This window comes from Polistes canadensis, unplaced genomic scaffold (assembly GCF_001313835.1).
Source record: "Polistes canadensis isolate GaletaPanama2010 unplaced genomic scaffold, ASM131383v1 scaffold_228, whole genome shotgun sequence".
In the NCBI taxonomy this organism is placed as follows: Eukaryota; Metazoa; Arthropoda; class Insecta; order Hymenoptera; family Vespidae; genus Polistes; species Polistes canadensis.
In genome coordinates this window covers 170,701-195,835 of record NW_014569775.1, presented here as the reverse complement: position 1 = coordinate 195,835, position 25,135 = coordinate 170,701, and the positions used below count along the sequence as shown (strand labels likewise).

Below are 25,135 nucleotides of genomic sequence, written 5' to 3'. Positions count from 1 at the left end.
TTTTTTATCAGTTATGTACAATTTTACTTCTCTTACATTTGGAAACAAATACTCTTATGCAATAAAATGAATTAAAAAATTTACTAATCCTCATAAATGTTATTTTGTATAACAATTTCGAAATATTTTATTATAAAAAAATATTGATTGTTTTAAATTAACAATGGAGGTTCGAATATGCACTCCTGTGATTTAATAAAAATTACATTAAAAAGAAAGAATTAAAATTAACGATAAGAGATTTTGTTTATTTAAATTAAACTCTTCAACCGCGATAATATTTTTGGTAGTACGTGTTTTAAGCAATGCATAAAGAAATTAAATATCATAACTATGCTTTTTAGCGGTAAACTTTTATTTGTTTTCCCAATGAGGAATATAAAACTGCTGATAATACGTTTTAAATAACTTGGCAATTACTTTTCAATTTAGAATATCAATAGAATTTGTCACTTATTAACTTCTCGAATTAAATATCAAAATATATGCTAAATAAATTGTAATATACAATTATTTATATCAAAACTCCTATATTGCAATATATAATATAACAAAGTCTTATATGATTTAAAATTGTATACTTGAACTATGATAATTTCAAGATAATTATACAGGATATGAAATGCCTTTCATTTTTATGAAATACCTTAACAAGAATTATCCAAAAATTATTATGTTTACTTACTTTGTTCAGTCCCACTCATCTAAATGAAACAATAAATTCTTGCGTAAATAGGTTTCACTTTAAAGTCCAACTAATTGTCTAGCTTTGAAAATTTTAATACAAAGTGAGCAGTTTTTGTTTGTGTTTAAATATGTATTGAAAGTATTTTGACTATTGAATTATCATCTCTGACACAACACGGCGCTCGCTCTGTTTATATCTGACGAGCATACTTAGTCGGTAGCCTATTTGAAACAACATTATATACAAATTTATTTTTATATAATTTCAATTATTCACTTAAAACAGGAAAGAAAAAATAAACGGTAGTTATTTTGTTTTCTTTATTTGCATACACAATATATATATATATAAATACATATTATTTCGAAATATATAAATAATATATAATACATCTTATTCGGTTCTACTGAATTTTTTACGAATTATTATGTTCTCAAATATAGATTTGCCGTACACATATTTTTTGCATCTCGAACAATATTTCGTAATTTTGTAATCCTTACAATATCTTACTTGAAAAAAAGTAAGAATTTTTGAAGAATTTGATCTTATATTTGTTGATTGGTTTGATACATTTTCTTTTGCTATGATTCCTGATATGTAGTGCCAAATTCTATAGCCAACTGGACTACAAATTTCTGCCTTGAAATGTTTACTCCAGTTGTTTCTTTATAAAAAAAAAAACTCAGGAATTTATTTCAGCTAGGTTCAGAATGATAAATTACACCTAAAAGGGCCACATAAAAGTTTTCAATTTCACATTGCATCTTCTTACAATTTGTCCATCATGTCTACACAAAATTTGGTACTATTATAAAATGTAATTTTCTCTCCGGTATAAATTTGTAATATTTTTCTACTCTTATTGAGTTATACGTGCAACTTATTGTTAGTTAAAGCACTTTTTTATTTGGTTTGCTTTATACACTGTAGGAGAAATATGGTTTAATTTATACAGTTTGGTTGAAAAACGTGACATATTATTTTGTCTGTTCTTTGGAAAATTAAAACAATTCTCGTTTATTTTCACGGATGGTTCCAACAACATTGATTTTTTTGCAAATAGTTTAGTGGCTAGTAAAACACCCGTAAAATAATTTTACCTCGTTATGCTCATTGTGCACCCTGTTTATGATTCCATCAACTTAAAAACAACGAACTCTCCAACATCATTTATACAGAGTAAATTAAAAAGAACATTAGGTTCTCCAACAAAAAATATGAAACAATTACGAATAAATTCTTTACAACTATATTTGAATTTTTCTTATATTTTGTAAAGGATAATGTGTGTAAAAATATTTATGTAATTGGTATAAATTTGACTCGAAGTGGTTTAGACGAGGTCAAAGTGAGATCTGCCATAAATGTAACGTCATCTAGCTCATCAACCGGTTCCAATTCAAAATTGTGCAATATAAAAGCCATCATGAGTTTAAGCTCGTTCATTGCCAATTTTTGACCTGCGGAATGAAAAATAAAAGAATAAGAAAAAACAATTTTATAATTTTTGTGCTGATTTCTACATGATGTCAATAATTGCCAGGTTCGAGTTCTACCAGCAGATTCAAATATTTATAAAAAAAATAACGAGAATATTGAAGTCATCTAACGCTAAATTTCATACATTTTACAATTGTAACAAATTGAAATTTTGAACAAAAATTGAAACAAGAACGTTCATTCTGTATTGTTTTGCGAAACGTAGATCAATTCCTCTATGTCGTATGCACAAACCACGAACATCGAAATTTTACACAAATTTCAATGAAAAACACTTCGGAAGATTTACACTGCCCCCTGATACGTAACTAATGAAAGAATCCATAAAGATTTAAGAATTCCTACAATAAGACAAGAAATTGCAAACTTCAGTGAGCGCTACAACTTCCATTTAGCAAAACATCTAAACTCTCTAGCGAAACATTCGTCGAGAAATGTTGATTTAACATGTAGACTAAAAAGGTTCAACCCTTTTGATCTAGAAACAAGATTTGGATAATTAATAATTTTGTTATCCGAATAAAGTTATTTATGCTTACACATATCAATGTAACGGCCTTTGTTTTTACAATTGATGTTAATGAATTAGATGTACAACTTTATTTCCGCCGTTTTGTTTCCTAAATTCAAGGCTTTATTGTAAAGAACTAGTTATACATTTATGATTCAAAGTATTGTCCATCTTGACTTGATTGTATTTCATTCTATTATTAAATAAAACCAAAAAAAAATTAACTTTCTAAATAAGACATTTACCAATACAGTTTCTCGGCCCCGCACTAAATGGTATGTAGGAATAGGGATGTCGTCCTTTGATATTTTCCGGTAAAAATCTGTCCGGATCGAAAACATTTGGATTTGGCCAATATTCTGGATTTCTGTGAACGTTGTAAATACTTATATCGCAAATAGTACCAGATGGAATTAAATATTGTTCTGCAAAATTAATATGATTTCACGTTGAACAAAATAAAGAATAAATATAATAGTACAAGAGCGATATTAAAGTAAACAAATATGTGCAAATATTTTCATACTCAGTTGCATATCATGAGAAATCTGCCGAAGAATAAAAAAAACGCTTGGATACAAACGAAGCGTTTCTTTTAAACATCTCTCCAAATACGAAAGTTTTGGAAGCGACGATATCGTCAAATTATTATTTTTACCCATAATCGATTTAACCTCGTCTCTTATATTTTCCTAAAAATAAGTACGTCATTTATTATTCATTGTATGAACTGTGTAAATCGCTAAGCCTAAAAACATTGTAAATTTTAATAAATTTTGATCGAATTCGAGTACCGATAAAACTTTTTATATAAAGTTAATATTATTATTAATTTGTATTAGCAACAAGTAACTAAAATTAGCGAAACAATTCAATGTATAGTTCTTCGAAAATATGTAAAAAGTAAAATATTGTTTCTTTTTTTAATCACATTTAAACTGATAATCCTGTCTAGTATAATTACCTGGACATCTTTGTGCTTAGCAAAAAGACTCAAAGCAAAAGTCAGTGCACTTGCAGTAGTGTCGTGACCCTAGAAAATTTTATTTCATCAAATATTTTTCTACTTTTGTTTTCTAAATTTATACATTTACAAGAACATACTTCAAACATGAAAGTATCAACTTCTTCACGAATTCCTTCCTCATCTATTTGATTATCTTTCCAAGATGCGGCTATGAGCAGATCTAGCATAGAAAGCCTTTCCTTGGACTGCGAATCTGTAACATAAAAACTCTATTGACCTTGTTTCTTCAAATAACTTTATTTTTATTTAAAAAATTTGAATACACTCATCGTCCTTCTCTGGGTCCTTATAAGAAGCGTCATCCTCCTCAATATTTTCATTGATTTGCAAATATTTCCCATTAGTTTCTTTGTGAAAACGTTTCCTTTCCGCAATAATCTGAAATAAATGTAACACTTTCCTTATCTAGAAATTTTTAAAAAAACGTAGATATAAATGATTATTACGAAAGACGTACATTTCTCGAAAAACTGTGCAACGTTTTTAACGCTTCTTTTTGTAGTCTACCATGTGATGTAAGCCTAAATATAATATCGTAATAGCACCAAGGTCTCGTAAATCTAATAAACAATGAATCACACTCTTTATTCGATTGACTTTCTCTCTAAACAAAAGATTAATGATTTACCTATATGCAGCAGTTCTGCCATAAACATGAACAGCCTGACGATATTTAGATTCCTGCTCGCTCTGTCCTGTCAATGGGGTACCTAAAGCTGTTTCTACAAAGAAGACTCAAAAATAAAATTTATTGGTAATATTATTAAATACATATACAGAAAATGTTGTTTTTTCACTAACGGCATATTGCGTTGAGAGTGTACTTGCTGATAATTGTTCGTAAATCTTTGACAATAGGATTTCCATCTGCCTCCTTTTTAAGAAATTCGACGAGATTTTGTGACTCCTCATGTAAATTAATAAAGTAATGTTTAAGGATATTGAAGTGAAACGCAGGAGTTAACATCTTTCGTCGTAAGTGCCATTTTTCACCTGTCAAAAATTAGGTTTATATAAAATATTATTAAATAAATCGTAAGGCTTCACAAGACCAATTGCATTTCATTCTTTTTTTATCATAAGGGTCTATAGCTTCGATGGCGAATCTTTTTGGATGCCTGAGTCAAATTCGGTTTATCGTCGCTTGGAGCGTTAATTCGAAGAAGTTTGCAAAAGGGACGGGGATCAACTAAGGGCACTGAGGAAAAAAAAGGCCATGAGTTCGTAATAAATTTGTCTTGTTGTGTTGTTTCTTTTCGGATTGTTTCGTCACATGATTTATATTCTGTATTCTTCAGTATTCGCAGAAAATTCATTTCCAAACTTATTTCTATTCGTCAATTTTACAAAATTTATTGACGTTAAGAATTTTTAACAGGAATATATTGACTCAACATCGATAAATATTTTCATACATTTCTACAGTATTTTGAAGTTATAATTCTTTCGGCGCGTTTTGGAAAGTGAAAAATCGACACCACGAAGTTGCCGATATTTACGATGCGATTCAAATTTTTTTTCTCAAGCGGTCACCCCCCATCCAAGTTCTAATTCGTACTCAAAGTGCTGCTTGACTTAAATGATCGAGCAGGAACTAGTGCTGTCACCGCGCCAGGCCCGTTGACGCATGATGTAATTTGATATAACTCCCTTATATTTACTGTGCACTGATATGCATATTTTAATATTTTTGACCAGAATCAGTATACATTTAAATTTTTGTTAAAGTTTTCGAGATGCCTAAAACTAATGCAGAGAAATGTAAATAATATCGTATAAGGAAAATAAGAAAAACAAAACACAAACTAACGCGGAACGTTGTATACCATTGAAAAATCAAAAATAGCGAATATATTAATTTTACTAAAAATCTGATGTGATACGATAAAATTAGGTCTGATTTCGTAATCGGCACTACAAAGTTAGTGAAAAAAATTAATTATGTTTTGGATAAGGAAAGTCATGTTGACCGGTGTTATCGACGCGTAGGTCAGTCCAAAGATTTGCGTGGATCATCGTCACCACTGATATATAAGATAATATGCGTCCTTGAAGTTTTCTGTGCTTATTTACAAGCGATAAAAGCTTTAAGTAATATCTCTAGTTTGCTTATTGTTATGAAATTTGGTTCGCACTGTAAGAATATAAATAAATACTCGGGATAGCTGATTCTTTGTTAATTCAGGCTCCTATTACTTCGAGGATAAAGTACAGATCGAACTTTCACGAAATATTTGTCACAGTAATAAAAATCGAAAACTTTAATTATATGAAAAACAGATGGGAATGTAGAAAAATGAAGAAGAAAATGTATATATCTCTTTGTAAGGCTCAAATTAACAAAGATGTATTTATATTACGCGCGATTTCACTGCATCAATTTTAGAAACCTTAATTTTAGATATATTGTTTATAAAATTTTGTTTAATAATTTAAATTACTTACCGCCGCTAGTTAGTAATCCATATGAAAGCCAGGGCCTAAGATATTTGTAGAGAGCAGCTTTTTCAATATGTTCCTTGCTCTTCAGTAGTTCCTACGATGGAAATTCATATTTTTTAAATCATATAAATTGATTTTTCGATTTACGGTTTAATTCTTTGAAGCACGAAATTTTATGCTTATGAATCACACCGAAATTTGTTTTTTATTATTATCTGAGAATTTGTATTACATAAAAAAAAATTTTTTCAAATTGAAAATAGTCTTTTTAAACTGTAGCTGTATAAGATACAAAGATTGACAAGCCATGCTTTGTATAAAGTAATTTTAAATTTTCGCGTGCTAGTTTAAAAAATATTCGCCTATGCATTTTTTGTAATGAATAAATTGGAACACATTTTTTCAGCTTTCCTCTCTGTACTTCAAAAAGTTAAAATTAAATTTCTAAAATATTTATATTATTTTTATTTTATAATAATTTACCTGAATATCATCTGGATCAAGTAAAGTTATCGAAGAAATAAAGAAGCTCCAGACTTTGTAAATTGGATAATATTCATTACTTATTCTCCAAAGTTCCTTAATTAAATGTTCTGTATTATTGAAAAAAAAAGTTACTATTAAGTGAGAACTTTATCGACTGGGAAAAATCACATAGTTTTCAGTATTAATCCTAAATAGAAATATTTTAATATTCCTTACACACACCATCGTCAACTTGTAAATGATACATATTTCCAATTATCGGATATTCGCGAGGTCCTGGAATAAGACTTAAAAGTCTTCCCACTCTTCTATATCTTATAACACAATGTAATGCAAATAGAAATAAAATTGAACCTAACAAGATAGCGAGCATGATTAAATCTGGAAAATAGGCAAAATTAGAAAAATWATTTATAAATGCAGCAAGAGAGAAATGTTATCTACTAGTTGTCATTTTCAAGGATAAAACTTTTTCACCAAAATTTTTGTCATAGATCTACATAAAAACTAGAATTTTTATCATTTTTGAAAATACACGAATTATTTGTTTTATTATTCGTTTTTCTTGTTATTAATTGTAAGAACACACGTATACATGAGCGATATACAATAATTAAATGGAAAGAAAATAACTTAACTTTACTCTTACAGGATTAGTATTTATTCTGATTTATATAAAAGATATAATCTCTCGCGCACTTAGAATAAACTCGTTTAATCGTTAGATTGCTGCAATGTTAAATGAACAACTTCCGTCGAAGAAATGATAATATTGAAAATCCGAGATTTTACTACCATGTAGGAACATGTAGATAAGTTTCTGTTGACATATGTTTATTTGCTAAATGCATAAGAAAAAGCGTAAAAATCTCAACTTTTCTTAACCTATGATTTTTCCATCATATTAAGTTTTATATCATTTTATCTGCATTAAAAGCTTAAGATTTAATAAAACATGATTAATTTAAATAACGAAGAAAGATACCTAAATTAGGTTACGCATGTAGCAAGAGATTATTCATTACAAAGTAGTTATCACTAAAAGAAATAATGTACGTAACAAACAATAATAAGTAACAAAGTATAATCACGATAAAAATAATATAATTGAAATTTGTATTCGTATTTGTTTGTATTTGTTTAAATCGAAATACAGTTTAAATAAGAGAAAATAATAGTTATTTTCGCAAATTAAGAAATAATATATTTTCATATCTATACCAAATATTAGGTTGTCCTATCCATTGATGTTATCTTTGGAATCATTTCCATGGATGGATTTTCATCTTCCACTAAATCCTGTTTCTTTAACACGTTGAGTACCAAACGAATTCTGAAGGAAATCTCCGTCAGGCCACGCGCGATACAAACTTTGCTATAAAAAAAACGTATTTGTGTACTTATGTACGCACGTAAGAAATTGTACTATCAAAACGAGTATAATCTCAATAACCTCCAAAATAACTGCAAACAAAAACATCAAAAATAACTGTCACTATACCGCGTACCAATATAATACATACTCTAAATTTGTAAATAAGACGATAAAATAATAAAATAAAATATAAAGATATCTAATACAATTGATAAAGGTTTATATATATATATATATTTATTAAGTATAATTTAATTTATTTATTTATTCATACGTAAGGAAGAAGAAGGGTTTATTAAAAATAAGAAATATCACTTTGTTCGTCGGTTTCTTTGTAAATTCTTCGCTGGTTGTCAAAACGTGTCGTCGTAGGTGTCCAGTGGAAAAATAGGATCAGTGTCTTTGCTGATGGACTCAGCAGGGCGTAATATGGGAATATGTTTATCTTTTTTTCGAATCTCATTGTAGCTAAACCTTATTACATTTTTATCAATTTGATATAGAATTTTTAATATTATTTTCACTAAATAACAAAATTAAATAATAAAATTAATAGGAATATGAAGCAATAGGATCAACACTATAATTTATTCATTTGTTTACAGTATTTTATTTAACAAAGATAATTGTAAGTGTTCACTAATATTATGCCTTTTATATAATAATAGATTATTTTGAATTTAATAAAACACATTTACKTTACACATGTAGCATTATTTATCGATGCCAAATGAACAATAACACTTGAGGGTAATTTTATTAAACTACTCATATCTATTTGTATGAAGGTGTTGTTTCCCAAAACTAAGTGATTTAGACTAGAAAAAGCATTTATAGACATGCTATCGATGCTAGAAAACGGATTCGATTTCAAATTAAGATACCGCAACTCKGTCAAGGTATTCATCCATGTAGTAGGAAGCGCAGTCAGATTATTTTCTGCAAGATCAAGTTTTTGTAACATCCTCAAGTTTAAGAAAGCATCTTYGTCGATTTTTTCGATACGATTACCCCGCAAATTTAATGTCAGCAAATTTAATGTCAGCAAATTTTTTAGATTAGCAAAATAATTTGGCGTAATATTAATAAGCATATTGTAAGCTATCGACAAATTTGTGAGAGAACCTAAATAGCTTAAAAAAGATAGTGAAACAAGAGAATTTCGATCTAAAGATAAACGTTTTAAACGTTTCGCATTTGCTAAGAATCCTGTTGAAATTTCCCTTAATTTGTTTGATGACATATCCAAATCAATGAGATTTCCTTTATTAAGGTACCAAATAGAATTAAGAACATCAGTGCAATTACGAATAGATAATATTGATAGGTTTGTATAACTACTCAAAACACTTCTGAAAATATTATCATTTAAAAATAGCGCATAAATATTATTGGGAAAACCCGATAAGTTTATGGTTCGACGGTTTCTTTCCAAATACAAATACTGCGTTGTCGAAGGTATAAATATATATAAGTATATATAATAATAATATTTTTGTTGTGAGGAAGGTGCACAATGAAGTATACCTCGATGCGTCCTGTAATTTTGTTCAATCACCCGATAACTTTGAGTAAGAGAGAAAGATAAATGAAACAATTGAGATGAAGTAACTTAGAAGAAAATCATTCGAAAAATAGTTGTGTTTGTTGATCTTAACGCGTAACAAATTGAACTTGGAACAGATAACGACCTATGTTTATATAATTAAACCAAACCGGTTTCCCTCTTTTATTTGCATTTTTTAATGTTTTTGGCGAATGAGAGATGACATGAGAGGTCAGATAAGCGCGTAGATCAGCGGAAATAAAATACTAGCAGTAATGTAAACCAAGAACCATAGGCGCCTGAGACTTTGAAACTTTTTTCGATTAAATGCCTAGATTCTAAGATACGGCCGTTTTATACACATTTTTACCCTTTTTCTCGGAAATGCGCCATCCAATTGCAAACAATTTTGCACCATTCGATTCAGCGTCGTCGAATTACCATAAATATCAAATATGTACTTCGGCAGCTCAAAAGGTTCTTATTTGCCCTTTATTGACTGGCCTATTACTATCTATCGTTAACTTAAGATTATAGTATCCTATATCTATCCAAAACTAATATTACATCTTAAAATATAATATTTCTTACATATTATTTTCTTAAAATATTCCTTACACATTTGTCTACATTGTATTTGATAGTGCCTTGTTCGTAGCCTCCAAATAATGAGAATTTTGACAACAGACGAGCGAGAGGGACTATCCAATTTAAATTAAGAAACTATAGTAAGCGATTTGTTAATTGCAGAAGAAATTGCGCAGGCAACCTTGAACACTGTTACCATTGACGGAAGCTTCTTTGTTTGGAAGGAAAAGATCGACACTCTTCCGCCAGCCGTCTTGTAGCTCGGTCTTGACAAACATCATAGGAACTTACTTCAACCGTTTAACTTATATATTATTTTATTCGATAATTGCTTTATTGTTAAATTGTCTTTATTATTAGATTGTCTATCAATCTATTTTCTTATTTTTTGTTCTTTATTTGTAATATTTTGTATCTGATTATATTAGTTTACATTTTCTTTTTTGTAAATTACATAGATTTTAGATAGATATTATATTACTTTTCAATTATATTATTTTCTTTTATATTACTTTTGTCTGACCGAGAGTTCAACAAAGAGTATAAGTGGATTATATTTTGGTATATTAAAATAATCATTTGTAAGATCAGTGATCAGTGTCTCCTGTACCAGTCACGTAGGTAGCCTTCTACAGTCATTGATATCTTTATCTTTCTTGAAATTTCGCAATTATTTTATATTAGTTCATTAAACGACACCTACCTGTATTTGCCTCATTCTCCTTCCCTTAGTCGGAACTGGATAGATACATTATTTTAAACTATATGTGTCGTTTATTTTAAAAGTGGCATAAGTCCTGTTAAATTTATTTCATGCACGTCACAGTTACTGTTACAATTTGAATTAGAATTAGAATACAAATACGAATACGAATACTCGAGGTTTCGAGAGGTACCTTTGTATACGCTGTTAAATCGATAAACAAATTTCTTCAAAAGTATAAGTTGCGATTAAATAATGGACGTTCTTCTGTATATTTTCGCTCGACTAATACAATGGCGCTCAATCAGCTGAATTAATTAGCAAAACTGAATTAAATGCAATACATATTTATATATGAACAAGCTAATATTTACTGATATTTCAACAAGTCCAATTATAGCCTTCAAAAACATATTATCTCTTAAATAATGTCAATTATGCTAATTGGGATTATAAATTTGACACCCTTAGAAATCCGAATAAATGACTCTACTATGTCATCTGTTATCTATACATTTAAATTGAATCCAATGCAAACCCTTAAACATTTCGATTATAAACATAAATAGATTTAAGCCATTTTAGAAATGAACGGCTCATATATTCTGTTAGGGAAAACCTAACTGATGCCAAACTATTCATTTCTGATTTAAATTAACAAATTTTATTAATGACTAAACCTTGAGCTCTGACAACCACTTGACCCAGGCCACACCAGGTGAAGGAAAAAACTCTTTTATTCTTGAAAAAAAAAAAAAAATTCCTGTCTCAGTATATATTTAAGTAATTAAGACTATTTCTAATTAAAAACCCGAGTTCAAAGACAGATATCGGTAAAGTCTTTAAGATAAATTAGAGACTTATACTATTTCTATCTGATAACTCAAGCTCACAGACGGCTATCGGTGGAAAGGCAAAGGTATCCCTTTCAGAGGAAGATATCGACGTGGTTTTTTTCGCTATCGGCCCCTAGTTCTTTTAGATAACTTCGCATAAAGTTTGAGATGCAGTCAGAGACTGCAAAAAATTAGAAATAGTAATAACATTTTACCTATAATAATAGTAGGTAACATTTCTCTCTTGCTGCATTTGTAAATAATTTTTCTAATTTTGCCTATTTTCCAGATTTAATCATGCTCGCTATCTTGTTGGGTTCAATTTTATTTCTATTTGCATTACATTGTGTTATAAGATATAGAAGAGTGGGAAGACTTTTAAGTCTTATTYCAGGACCTCAGGAATATCCAATAATTGGAAGTATGCATCATTTTCAAATTAAAAATGGTGTGTGTAAAGAATATTAAAATATTGTTACTTAGGAATTATACTTAGGAAATTATAATAAGGAATAAAAAATAATTATTATAATTAAGAAAACTGTGATTTTCTTCAGTTTATACAGTTCACACTTAACATTAATTTATTACCAATAATATAGAACATTTACTTCAGCAACTGTGGAGATTAAGTAATGAACATTACCCAATATTCAAAATATGGGGCTTCTTTTTTTCTACAGTATTTTTACTCGATCCAGATGATATTCAGGTAAAGTTTATTATAAAATAAAATCAAAATAAATTATTTGTTACTTTATTTTAACTGTTTGAAGAGTATAGAGAAGTTAAATGTGTGACATTTTATTCATTACAAATAATACATAGTCGAATATTCTTTTACGAAAATTAAATATTACTTTAACAAAGCATGGCAGGATTACTTATGTACCTTTTTACAATTACGTTTTTTAAAAATTTATTTTTCATTTTCCCTAATATATTTTATGTATCACAAAGTATAAAGTTAGGCGTAAATCGAAAAATCAATTTACGTGCGTTAAAAATTATAAATTTTTATCGTAGGAATTACTGAAGAGCAAGAAATATATGGAAAAAGGAGTCTTTTACACATATCTTAGGCCCTGGCTTTCTTCTGGATTACTAATAAGCGGCGGTAAGCAATTTAAATGAACAAAAATAATCATTTTATTATATATAGAACATTCCTTTGAGTCTTCTAAAGATATATTGGTTGTAGTTATCGTTGTATCTAACGAATTTATGCGCGTATCAATTTTTCTTTCATATATGCAAGTTGTCTTGGTTATTTCTTCATCTATCGTGGAAATATTTAAGTCCACTCTTATCTCTTCGTTACGGATGTTCCAGGAAGCATTTACGATTGTGCAATAAGGTTATCGATTGTTGAGCCTTGAGCTTGGCAATGTGATTTTTTGCTGCTATACCCCATAGCGGTATTACATAGGTCAAGATTGCTTTTATTATTGTTTTGTAGATTATCAGTTTATTCATTATGCTGAGTTTAGATATTTTACCATTTATCTAAGCCATTTGTCTCCTATTTAAACGAATTTGTTAAATTTCGGCATTTATATGCTTTTTCCATGTTATTTTAAAATCTGGCTGTAGCCCCAAATACTTGACCGTCGTAACTTGTGCAATTTCTGTATTGTATAGTTGTTGTTTCGATATTTGGTTTTTCTTCAGTGTAAACGTGATATGTTTTCACTTTATAGAGTTTATTTTGAACTTTCTATTAGATAACCAATCTTCAAGAAAGTTGATTTGTTTTTGTAATAATTAAATTGCTTGTTGCAAGTCCTTGTTTATTGTAAACATTGCTGCGTCATCAATAAATGTTAAGATTATGCAGTTTTAGTTTACTGGTATGTCTGCCGTATGGAGTGTGCAGAGAATTGGTCTAAGGATACTTCCCTACGGAACCCTAGTTTTGATTAATTTCATGTTCCAATGAACTTTTTTTATTTTTACGTAGAATGTTCTGTCGTAAAGGAAAGATTTTAGGAGTTTGTAATATGAATGTGGAAAGTTTTTAATTGATTGTTTGTAATAATCCGTGATGCTACACTTTATCGAAAGCTTTTTCTACATTTATTAAGATAGCAGAACAGTACTCTTGATTTTCTAAAGCTGTGATTATCGTATTAGTTAGTTTGTTCAACGGTAGAGTGTTTGTTTCGAAATCCAAATCGATGGTCAGGAATCAGGTTTTCGGCAGAAATAATTTTTTTCATTCTAATAAATATTATTTTTTCTAATAGTTTAGATAGTAGTGGTAGTAGCGAAATTGGTCTATACGAGTTCACATCATGCGGATCTTTATTAGGTTTAGGGAGCATTATGATTTTCGCGAGTTTCCAAGTACTTGAAAAGTGATAGAATCGGAATATTGCGTTAAATAATATTGTAAGCATCCTAATTGCTTTAGGTGGAAGTTCTTTTAGTATCTCACCATTTATTAAATCCTAACCTAGTGCCTTTCTTATTTTGATTTGTGATATTAGTATTCCATTTTTTTCAACTGTTGTGCTATTAATGTTTTCATGAGATTGTGTTTTGCTTCCAAAGTCGTTTACGTTAGTGTCTGTGTATTTTTGAGTATTTAAGTTGCGTGCTGTGAGTATGTTTTCTAGGTTTGTTGTGAAAGTTTCCGCTTGATTTTCTGTGCTATTCACCTATGAGCCTTCAAAAATTCCTAAGGCTGGTATTGATTTTATTTGTCTCTTAAATCTTTTTGTTGTTTTCCAGAGGGAGTAATTAGTAACTTCGTGAGGTGAAAGTGATGACAGGTATCTTTCGATTTCTGCATTCTTGTGGTCCCGTATGGTATTATTTAGTAGTCTTTTTTTGCTACTTGTTTTATTTTTCTGCTACCTAGATTTAGCTTGTCTTTTTAATAATATTTTATGCAAAATATTGCTAGGATATGACAGGATTATCTGGATAAAACATTTGGATATTTAGACGCCCACTTTGATTTTTGTATAGTATTTGTTAAATTATTAATACTTTTTATATTTGAAAAGAGGTCTTGAGCTGAATATTACAGTTCAATTTTGATTGTAAGATTTGTTTAAAGATCATCCAATTTGTACTTTCATTGCACAGAGTTGGTGATTCTTTATATAGAATAGGTTTGTTCTAGTAAGTGATTATTATAGGTGAAAACTTGAGATATTACCTGATGCTTTCATATCATATAAATAAACATATAAACACCACGGAAGAATATTATCCTATAAACCCTCACAATAACAAGTAAATGAAAAGCGATTGGATCTGAAGCCTCACAATATATTTAATAACATTTTAAATATACCCTAATTTGACAGGTAAAAAATGGCACATACGACGGAAAATGTTAACTCCTGCATTTCACTTCAATATCCTTACACATTACTTTATTAATTTACATGAGGAGTCACAAAATCTTGTCGAATCTCTTAAAAAGGAAGGAGATGGAGGCCCTGTCGTCAAAGATTTACGAACATTTATCAGCAAGTACACCCTCAACGCAATATGCCGTTAGTTAAAAAAACAATTTTTTGCATATGTAATTAATATTATCAATTTATGTTATTTCCGAGTCTTTTGTGTAGAAACAGCATTGGGTACCAAGTTGACAGAAAAAAGTGAGCTGGAATCTGAATATCGTAATGCCGTTCATGTTTATGGCCAAATTGTTGCACAAAGGTATTTTATTAATTTTTTGTTAAAAAATAAAATCACTAGTACAAAAATGTGATTTATTTTTTATTAGACTCTTTAGACCTTGGTACTTCTCCGAAACAATATTTGCATTTACACCACTTGGTAGAGTACAAAAAGAAGCGTTGAAAATGTTGCACAATTTTTCGAGAAGTGTACGTCTTTCGTAATAATCATTTATATCTACGTTTTTCGAAAAATAATATTATATTATATTTATTCCAGATAATAGCGGAAAGGAAACGTTTTCACAAACAAACTAATGGGAAATATTTGAAAATCTATGAGAATATTAAGGAGGATGACGTTTTTAATAAGGATCCGGAGAAGGACGATGAGTGTATTGAAATTTTTTAAATAAAAATAAAGTTATTTGAAGAAACAAGGTCAATAGAATTTTTATATTACAGATTCGCAGTCCAAGAAAAGACTTTCTATGTTAGATCTGCTTATAGCCGCATCTTGGAGAGATAATCAAATAGATGAGGAAGGAATTCGTGAAGAAGTTGATACCTTCATGTTTGGAGTATGTTCTTGTGAACGTATAAATTTAGAAGACAAAAGTAGAAAAATATTTGATGAAATAAATTTTTTTAGGGTCACGACACTATTGCAAGTGCACTGACTTTTGGTTTGAGTCTTTTTGCTAAGCACAAAGATGTGCAGGTAATGTTACTTGCTTAAGCAAACAGCTGACATGTGTGATTAAAAAAAAAAACAATATTTTACTTTTAATACATTATTAAAAAATTAATCGTTGAATTGTTTCGCTAATTTTAGTAATTTGTTTTTAATACTAATGAATAATGATATTAACTTTAAATAAAAAGTTTTATCGGTACTCGAATTCGATCAAAATTTATTAAAATTTACAATGTTTTTAGGTTTAGCGATTTACACAGTTCATACAATGAATAATAAATGACGTATTTATTTTTAGAAAAATATAAGAGACGAGGTTAAATCGATTATGGAAGAAGATAATAATTTGACGATATCGTCGTTTCCAAAACATTCGTATTTGGAGAGATGTTTAAAAGAAACGCTTCGTTTGTATCCAAGCGCTCATTTCATTTCTCGGCAAATTTCTCATGATTTGCAGCTAAGTATGAAATATATATTCATATAAACGTATACTTTCATATCACAGTTATACTATTGATTGTTTATTTTATTTTCTATATAATTGCATTTATTTTGTAGAACATTATTTAATTCCATCTGGTACAAYATTTGGAGTGAACATATATAGCGTGCACAGAAATCAAGAATATTGGCCAAATCCAAATATTTTTGATCCGGATAGATTTTTACCGGAAAATATCAAAGGTCAACATCCCTACTCCTACATACCATTTAGTGCGGGGCCGAGAAACTGTATTGGTAAATGTTTCATATAGAAATGAGAACATAAACTATACAATTTTTTTATTCTTGTATTTTTTATTTCGCAGGTCAAAAATTGGCAATGAACGAGCTTAAACTCATGGTGTCTTTTATATTGTATAATTTTGAATTGGAACCAGTTGATGAGCTAGATGACGTTACATTTTCGGCAGAACCTACTTTGGCTCCGTCTAAACCACTTCGAATCAAATTTATACCAATTACATAGATATTTTTATACGTATTATACCCTTTACCATATAAGACAAAATTTTAATGAAATTGAATTTTATTGAAATTAATTATATTCATTTTATGGAGAATATATAATGGAAAAGTGCGGGGTGCGCACGGATCGTAAACGTTCATTCTCATCATTTTTTCCCAAACGCACTAAAAGAAGTATAACTTCAAAACTTAAAGACCAAATGAAAGATGGATGATACAGTAGTAGAGATATTCGTTCATCAATTCATTAGTAATTGTTAAGCAAAGATGTTTCCTTCCTTCACTCTTCTACCGTACAACATCACTCACTCTTTAATATTCTTTTTCAATCTTTCTATTTTTCTTCACCTCTCCATATATTTCCCTCTCTTAGAAAGAAACAATCCATCTCTCCTTCGCCAAAAACATAAAAAAAATGCAAATAAAAGAGGGAAACCGGTTTGGTTTAATTATATAAATATAGGTCGTCATCTGTTCCAAGTTCAATTTGTTACGCGTTAAGATCAACAAACACAACTATTTTTCGAATAATTTTCTTCTAAGTTACTTCATCTCAATTGTTTCATTTATCTTTCTCTCTTACTCAAAGTTATCGGGTGATTGAACAAAATTACAGGACGCATCGACGTATATTTCATTGTGCACCTTCCTCACAACAAAAATATTATTATTATTGCAATTTTTATTGCTATTGTGCAATAAAACGAGTGCTCGTAAGTATCAAATTTATTTATTTTTTCGTACGTTTTCCTCTTTCTCGCAATATGTTTATTTTAATACGAAGTGAGAAAAAGATATCTCAGTCAATTTTCGATACCTTCGTTTTTCTTTTTGTTTCTTTAATTCGTCTTTGTGTTATCCTATTAATAATCATTATTAGTTCCTTCCTTTTTTTTTTATGTAAAACTTTTTAGGCGATGCATGTTGGTCCCAAATCCTGAAAACGTGGAAAAAGTAAAAAGATCAAGTTTTTCTTTACAGTTTTAACCATGGAAATATCTATGGTGAACCCTTTAAAGTCTTTATCATCGGTTTTTTATAGATATATAATTATGTACACCAGTAAATTAACAGTATAAACGCATTTGCGATTCGATGCGACCCAAAAATTACGGTCTATTAAAACGCGCATAGTGTAGGTAATTTTTGTCCAATTTCAACATAAAAAATGTAGCCTGAATTACATAAGATTACCATCAAATATTATTGAACCTTGATGGACGTAACACTTCATAATTATGGATAAGTTTTTTCTGAGTAGTCAAGTAAAACAAAAAACGGAATAATATATACGTTCTTCTTTCTTACAAATTAAATATCTCTTTATGCAAACTAAATAAAAAACAAAAGCAAAAAATCTTACCATCAAGAAAATACAAGTAGTCTCTATATACCACATGTATGACTCACATTTGAATTTTTATCGACATGTACTTTAAAATATGTAATTACCCGGCACATATGTAAATACTTTTTATTAATTTTCCTCACTATGTAAATTTATAATGTGTAATTATATTTTATATAAATCACAGTAAAAACAAATCTTGTAAATATTGTTAAACATATTTTCTTGACATTTTAATATTATTGATCGTTCGTATGTATGTGTGTGTTTAAAATTAATAAAAAAGAAACGAATAATACGACTATTTATTCCGTAAAGGAATTGATCATTAACAAGCACGCGTAAGTCTTTAGAAAAATGTATAGTTTGAAAATAATAATTAATACGTAGAACAGCTTTTACAACATTCATAGTTTATTTTTTAATTTCTTCTATGTTCCAGATAAAATGATGCTCGCAATCTTGTTAAGTACAATTTTATTTCTATTTGCATTACATTGTGTTATAAGATATAGAAGAATAGGAAGACTTTTAAGTATTATTCCAGGACTTCACGAATATCCAATAATTGGGAATTTGTATCACTTTCAAATTAGAAATGGTGTGTGTGTGTAAGAAATATTAAAATATTTTTATTTAGGAATTATATAAAAAAAAAACTTTGATTTTTCCCAGTCGATAAAGTTTTCACTAATTAATATCTTATTACCAATACTATAGAAGAAATAGTTGAGAAATTCGCGAGAATAAGTAATAAATATTATCCAATTTTCAAGATTTGGTGCTTCTTTTTTTCGGCAGTAGTTTTACTCGATCCTGATGATATTCAGGTAAGTTTTATTATAAGATAAAAAACAAAATAAATTATTTTTTATTTTGCTTTATTTTTTTTTAAATTTATTTTACTGTTTAGAGTATAGAAAAGCTAAATGTATGATATTTAATTCATTACAAAAAATACATAGTCGAATATTCTTTAAAACAGCACGAACATTTAACATTTTTTTACAAATGCATGACGGGATTTCCAATGTATCTTTTTACAGTTACATTTTTAAAAGTCTATTTTTAATTTTCGCAAACTCATTTTATGTAATAAAAATTCTCAGATAATCATACAAATAAACTTGGATAATTATAAAAATAAAATGTCTTGTTTTAAAGAATTAAACCGTAAATCGAAAATAATCAATTCATATAAGTTAAAAAATATGAATTCTCATGGTAGGAACTATTAAAGAGCAATGAAAATATTGAGAAAGCTGCTTTCTACAAATATCTTAAGCTCTGGCTTTCTAATGGATTATTAACTAGCGGTGGTAAGCAATTAAAATGAACAAAAATAATTTTTTTATTATATATCTAAAATAAGAAATACTAAATAATAAAAAACCTGTCCTAAGAGATCTTTTATAATTTGTTGGGTGGCTATTGTTACAATTTGCGCCACAGACGTTTCCATTTTTGTCCTTTTGGGAACAAAGTGTTGTTAGATATTTCTGTGCGTATTTGACACATGCTAATAATATTTTAAATATATAACGTAATTTTTGACAGGTGAAAAATGGCACTTACGACGAAAAATGTTAACTCCTGCATTTCACTTCAATATCCTTACACATTACTTTACTAATTTACATGAGGAGTCACAAAATCTTGTCGAATCTCTTAAAAAGGAGGCAGATGGAAATCTTATTGTCAAAGATTTACGAACATTTATCAGCCAGTATACTCTCAACGCAATATGCCGTTAGTGAAAAAAAAAACAACTTTCTTTATATATGTAATTAATAATATTAGTAATGATTTCAATTGACAAATTTCTTTTGTAGTAACAGCTTTCGGTACAAAATTGACAGGAAAAAGCGAGGTGGAATTGAAATATCGTAATGCGGTCCATGCTTATGGCAAAATTATGGTGTACAGGTAATTCAATAATCTTTTGTTAAGAAACGAAGTTGATCGAACAAAGAATGTGATTTATTGTTTATTAGAATTATGAGACCTTGGTACTATTTCGATACAATATTTGCATTGACATCACATGGTAGACTACAAAAAGAAGCGTTGAAAACGTTGCACAGTTTTTCGAGAAATGTACGTCTTTCATACTAATTAATTAAATCTACGTTTATCGAATGTATCTAAATTCAAAAAGTGTTTTATTTATTCTAGATTATTGCGGAAAGGAAACGTTTTCACAAACTAACTAATAGGAAATATTTGCAAATCTATAAGAATATTGAGGAGGATGACGTTTTTGATAAGGGTCAGGAAAAGAACGATGAAAATATTCGCATTTTTTAAATAAAAATTAAATTAAATTAAAAAAACAAGGTCAATAAAGTTTTTATGTTACAGATATGCCGTACAAGAGAAAACTTTCTTTGTTAGATCTGCTTATAGTCGCGTCTTGGAAAGATAATCAAATAGATGAGGAAGGAATTCGTGAAGAAGTTGATACTTTTATGTTTGAAGTAGGTTCTCGTAAATGTATAAACTTAGAAGACAAAGGTAGAAAAATATTTGATGAAATAAAATTTTCCAGGGCCACGATACTACTGCAAGTGCACTGACTTTTGCTTTGAGTCTTTTTGCTAAGCACAAAGATGTCCAGGTAATAATACTAGACAGAATTATCAGCTTAAATGATTATTAAAAGAAACAATATTTTACTTTTTACATATTTTCGAAGAACTATACATTGAATTGTTTCGCTAATTTTAGTTACTTGTTGCTAATACAAAAATTAATAATAATATTTACTCCAAATAAAAAATTTCATTATTGCTAGAATTCAAGCGAAAATTATCAAAACTATGTAACTTATGTTTAGCGATTTTCACAGCGTATACAATGAAAAATCAGTGATGTATTTATTTCTAGGAAAATATAAGGGAGGAAGTTAAATCGGTTATGCAAGAAGATAATAATTTCACGATATCGTCTCTTCAAAAACTTTCGTATTTGGAGAGATGTTTAAAAGAATCCCTTCGTTTGTATCCAAGCGTCCATCTAATATCTCGTCAAATTACTCACGATATGCAGCTAAGTATGAAAATATATGCATTTATGTGTTTACTTTAATTTCTTTCGTATCCTATTGATTCTTTATTTTATTCATTATATAATCGTATTAATTTTGTAGAACATTATTTAATTCCATCTGGTACTATCTGTGGGGTGAATATTTACAGCCTGCACAGACGTCCAGAATATTGGCCAAATCCAAATGTTTTTGATCCGGACAGATTTTTACCGGAGAATATAAAAGGACGTCATCCCTATTCCTACATTCCATTTAGTGCGGGGCCAAGAAACTGCATTGGTAAATATTTCTTGCAAAAGTGAAAATCTAAAATTTTCCTAAAATTGTTTTTATTTATACGTCTGTTCTTTATTTTGCAGGTCAAAGATTTGCAATGATTGAGCTTAAACTATTTGTAGCATTTNTATATATATATATATATATATATATATATACTTTAATATTACCTGTGTACTATTGATTCTTTAATTTGTTCACTGTGAAATCATATTAATTTTGTAGAACATTATTTAATTCCATCTGGTACTATCTGTGATGTAAATATTTACTACGTGCACAGAAATCCAAAATTTTGGCCAAATCCAAATGTTTTCGATCCGGACAGATTTTTACCGGAAAATATGAAAGGGCGACATCCCTACTCCTATATTCCATTTAGTGCGGGACCGAGAAACTGTATTGGTAAATATTTCATACAGAAGTAAAAATCTTAAATTGCTCTAAAATTGCTTTTTTTATTCGTCTGTTTCTCATTTTGCAGGTCAAAGATTCGCAATGCTAGAGCTTAAAATGTTTGTAGCATTTATATTGCACAATTTTGAATTGGAACCTGTGGATGAATTAGATGACGTTATATTTTCTGCAGATCTCACTTTGACCTCGTCTAAACCATTTCGAGTCAAATTTATATCTATTGTATAGGTATTTTTTATATACGTTGTCCTTAAAAAAAAATAAAAATTCAAATACAGTTTTAGAGAATTTATTCGTAATTGGTAAATATTGTTAGAGTATAATATGAAATTGTAATTTACTTTGTATAACTAATATATATATATACGTTTTTAAAACTATAATAATATACGTTGTTTCTATTTTTCTTAGAAATATTCGTCAAGATAAAAATCAATATTACTCACTATCGTAACAAAATTGTTGTTTTTATACAATGCTGCGTACCTTACGATTCTCTTCAAACTCGCTTACTTTAATTATTGTGTAAGAACTTTTAGACGTTTCGACTGAAAATTATCATGAAACCGTTTCCTCCGAGAAACGTGTGTATTAGAAGTGTCCTTCTGCTTTATGTTTCGTTTCGTACTGATGCTTCGAGTTGCTCTACATGTGCATTCAGTATATGTATGAATATTGTTTCATCACACCGCGCTGAGAGTACCAGAATTCGTTCGATAACTAAAGTCAAGCAGCGATGGACGCAGTTAATACTTGGATGGGGGTGACCACTTAGGAACGCTGTGTGCTGTTGACTCCGTGATTCCGCTTAGTTAATTCCTAGCTGGTCCCAAGCTTAGACAAAGRAGAGGAATTTTAAGGAAACTTTTTTAACAAACATAAGATAACAGATAACTCAAATATCCAATAACAAAACTTTCAGTTAACAGATATGTTAAATAATTGTGATCTATTTAATCAATATATTTCACTGTATTTCTAAATGGATAGAATATTGACATACTGCGTAATAAAAAGAATTGGAGTAATTTTCCCTATAGTAATAATTAAAATGTAAGTCTCACTGACATTATAAGCAGGAATATTTATACATTTTCTTGCTATGTAACAATTTATTGCTATTTGATTTATCGCAATAATTTCATATACAAACCAAATAGAACCCCAGTTGATTATTCTATTCCTTGTATTACGTTGCAGTTTTTTTCTACGAAACAATGTTTTTTATTTCATTTTCTATTACCTTTATTCAGTTGGAAAGGCACTAAACAAAGACTTAGTTGTCTTGAAAGAGTGGTAAATGTTAATATGACTACACAATAAAAGCAATTATTTCATTATTTGATCATTCGTTCGATCGATATAAATTCTAAAAGCAGTTTTTTTATATTTAGCACTGACTGTTCCGGTTTATCAATTTTTCTATTTTCTTTTTTCCTGGAAATGTAAACAGAGTTCACAGGTCATAGACGAGCACGCAAACAATTATATTATCGTTAGATAAGTTCTATATTTTATTGAGATCTTCTGGTAACTATCTATTATTCTTTTTCAAACTCAAAGACATTTTATAAGTTTACATAAGATTGGTTTTTCCTTTTTGTTGTAACAAGGATTATCTTACATAAGTCTATAGGTTTATAAATATTATTTTTATATAATTATAAATATAATTTTTGGTTGATATGTCAAATTCGTTTTAAATTACTTYTTAAACTTTCAAAAAAATAATCTAAAATAGTATTTCTTAGGTAAAGTCCCAATGCGCGAACAACATAATGATGAAATAGCTGACGTTGTAAGCTTTTTCTAGGCATTGCCCACATGCCAAGCGTTTTTAGGCAATATAGGAAACAGATGAATTGTTACGGACTTTTCCTAGGCATTATACATAATACTTAGGTATTCAATAGAATACCAAATGCTATTTAAGCGAGTTTGAGAAGAATACATTATCGGGACATGTACACATGCACGCGCACGCACAACTTATATGAGCAGCTAATAACGAGTGACAAATTTTGTGCGGTTTACACAAGTGGTTGGTAACAAATAAAAATCAATATGTGAAATGTAACATGTTCATAAGTGATATGAACCGATTAATACTTTCATTTTAGGAACATCTGTCTGTGATGGTGATAGTATAGGAGGAATTTTATTTCAAGCTGGAGAACTATAGTTTTTAAAAAGTATTATCAGTTCTGGAATTAGAGTGCAAAAGTAATAGTAGGTACTACACTTGTGATAGTCATTCGTATTCTCTTCATATACGCATTTCCAACTACTTATCCTGGATCCAAAATATTATTTATAAAATAAAGCCAATTGATGAATTTTTGTGTATAAAATAGCAAACTTAAAAAATAATCAATTTAAACGTGGGCGTCGAACGCATCGCATTTGTGACTCACAATTAGGGTCTATAAACAAAATTAGGGTTTCTTTAAAAGCGTATAGTGCAGTTAGTTAATATTTGTCCAAATTCAATATATAAATATGGAATCTTTGTCTGAAAGTAAATACGATTAAATTATATTTTTAAAAATTTGCATAAATAACAAATTTAGTTGCTAATGAAAAATATATTGCAAAGTGTTTTTCACTGATGCGGTATTATAAATATCTATCTTAAAGAGCTATAAGTCAAATGTCCTTTGCTCTAATTAGCTTTATATTGTTTAATAAACTTTTGCTTAATAAATGACCCAAAAATTAGCAGCTCCTAGCAGCTTTTTCAGTTTGTATCCAAGATTTTGTACATGCACGACCGTACTTATAAAGACCTTACACTTTATAATATAAGCTTTTAAGTAGATAATTGTGAAAAAGAAAAAATATATTATTAAATATTAAAATTTGTAACAATTTAAACTTTGGTTTTATGTTTTTTTTTGTCCAAATTGTCTTTGATTTTGAGTCTATTATTTTGTTTTCCAAAAAAATAATATCAGATTCATAAATAGCGACCTCAAAAATTCCAATATACTAATATTGAGAAAGACTGAATCAATTTTTAATTAAAACTGCGAC

At 28.9% G+C, this 25,135-nt stretch overlaps 4 protein-coding genes across 7 annotated transcripts; 2 read left to right on the top strand and 2 right to left on the bottom strand.

The window, feature by feature from the left end:
- Positions 1–1,090: 1,090 nt before the first annotated feature.
- On the bottom strand, positions 1,091–7,415 carry LOC106790276 (cytochrome P450 4C1-like). Of its 3 annotated transcripts, none has more exons than XM_014755052.1 (13): positions 7,296–7,415; positions 6,880–7,038; positions 6,655–6,764; positions 6,175–6,265; positions 4,531–4,722; positions 4,358–4,451; positions 4,187–4,289; positions 3,993–4,107; positions 3,807–3,922; positions 3,667–3,735; positions 3,229–3,394; positions 2,948–3,127; positions 1,091–2,151 (listed from the first exon to the last, which is right to left on the bottom strand). In XM_014755052.1, exons 2-13 carry the CDS (start codon positions 7,028–7,030, stop codon positions 1,991–1,993), a joined length of 1,548 nt encoding a protein of 515 aa, XP_014610538.1. In that variant the 5' UTR covers positions 7,031–7,038; positions 7,296–7,415; the 3' UTR covers positions 1,091–1,990. The 3 variants fall into 3 exon arrangements, with proteins under 3 accessions (XP_014610538.1, XP_014610537.1, XP_014610539.1); XM_014755051.1 differs by having other exon boundaries at positions 7,307–7,415; XM_014755053.1 differs by having other exon boundaries at positions 2,948–3,069; positions 7,307–7,415.
- Positions 7,416–7,884: 469 nt separating this feature from the next.
- On the bottom strand, positions 7,885–9,275 carry LOC106790265 (chaoptin-like). Its single transcript, XM_014755037.1, has 2 exons — positions 8,731–9,275; positions 7,885–8,032 (listed from the first exon to the last, which is right to left on the bottom strand). The coding sequence occupies exons 1-2, from the start codon at positions 9,273–9,275 to the stop codon at positions 7,885–7,887; spliced, it is 693 nt and encodes a 230-aa protein (XP_014610523.1).
- A 1,409-nt stretch (positions 9,276–10,684) lies between these two features.
- Positions 10,685–17,140, top strand: LOC106790277 (cytochrome P450 4C1-like). 2 transcript variants are annotated; one of them, XM_014755054.1, is made up of 13 exons: positions 10,685–10,783; positions 11,995–12,153; positions 12,308–12,417; positions 12,732–12,822; positions 15,023–15,214; positions 15,290–15,383; positions 15,451–15,553; positions 15,624–15,738; positions 15,809–15,924; positions 15,996–16,064; positions 16,339–16,504; positions 16,602–16,781; positions 16,853–17,140. In XM_014755054.1, the coding sequence occupies exons 2-13, from the start codon at positions 12,003–12,005 to the stop codon at positions 17,011–17,013; spliced, it is 1,548 nt and encodes a 515-aa protein (XP_014610540.1). In that variant the 5' UTR covers positions 10,685–10,783; positions 11,995–12,002; the 3' UTR covers positions 17,014–17,140. The 2 variants fall into 2 exon arrangements, with proteins under 2 accessions (XP_014610540.1, XP_014610541.1); XM_014755055.1 differs by having other exon boundaries at positions 10,685–10,787.
- A 356-nt stretch (positions 17,141–17,496) lies between these two features.
- On the top strand, positions 17,497–22,480 carry LOC106790278 (cytochrome P450 4C1-like). The gene is made up of 13 exons (XM_014755056.1): positions 17,497–17,725; positions 18,803–18,961; positions 19,081–19,190; positions 19,589–19,679; positions 19,918–20,109; positions 20,193–20,286; positions 20,355–20,457; positions 20,536–20,629; positions 20,722–20,837; positions 20,909–20,977; positions 21,247–21,412; positions 21,911–22,090; positions 22,170–22,480. Exons 2-13 carry the CDS (start codon positions 18,808–18,810, stop codon positions 22,328–22,330), a joined length of 1,530 nt encoding a protein of 509 aa, XP_014610542.1. The 5' UTR covers positions 17,497–17,725; positions 18,803–18,807; the 3' UTR covers positions 22,331–22,480.
- Positions 22,481–25,135: the final 2,655 nt, after the last annotated feature.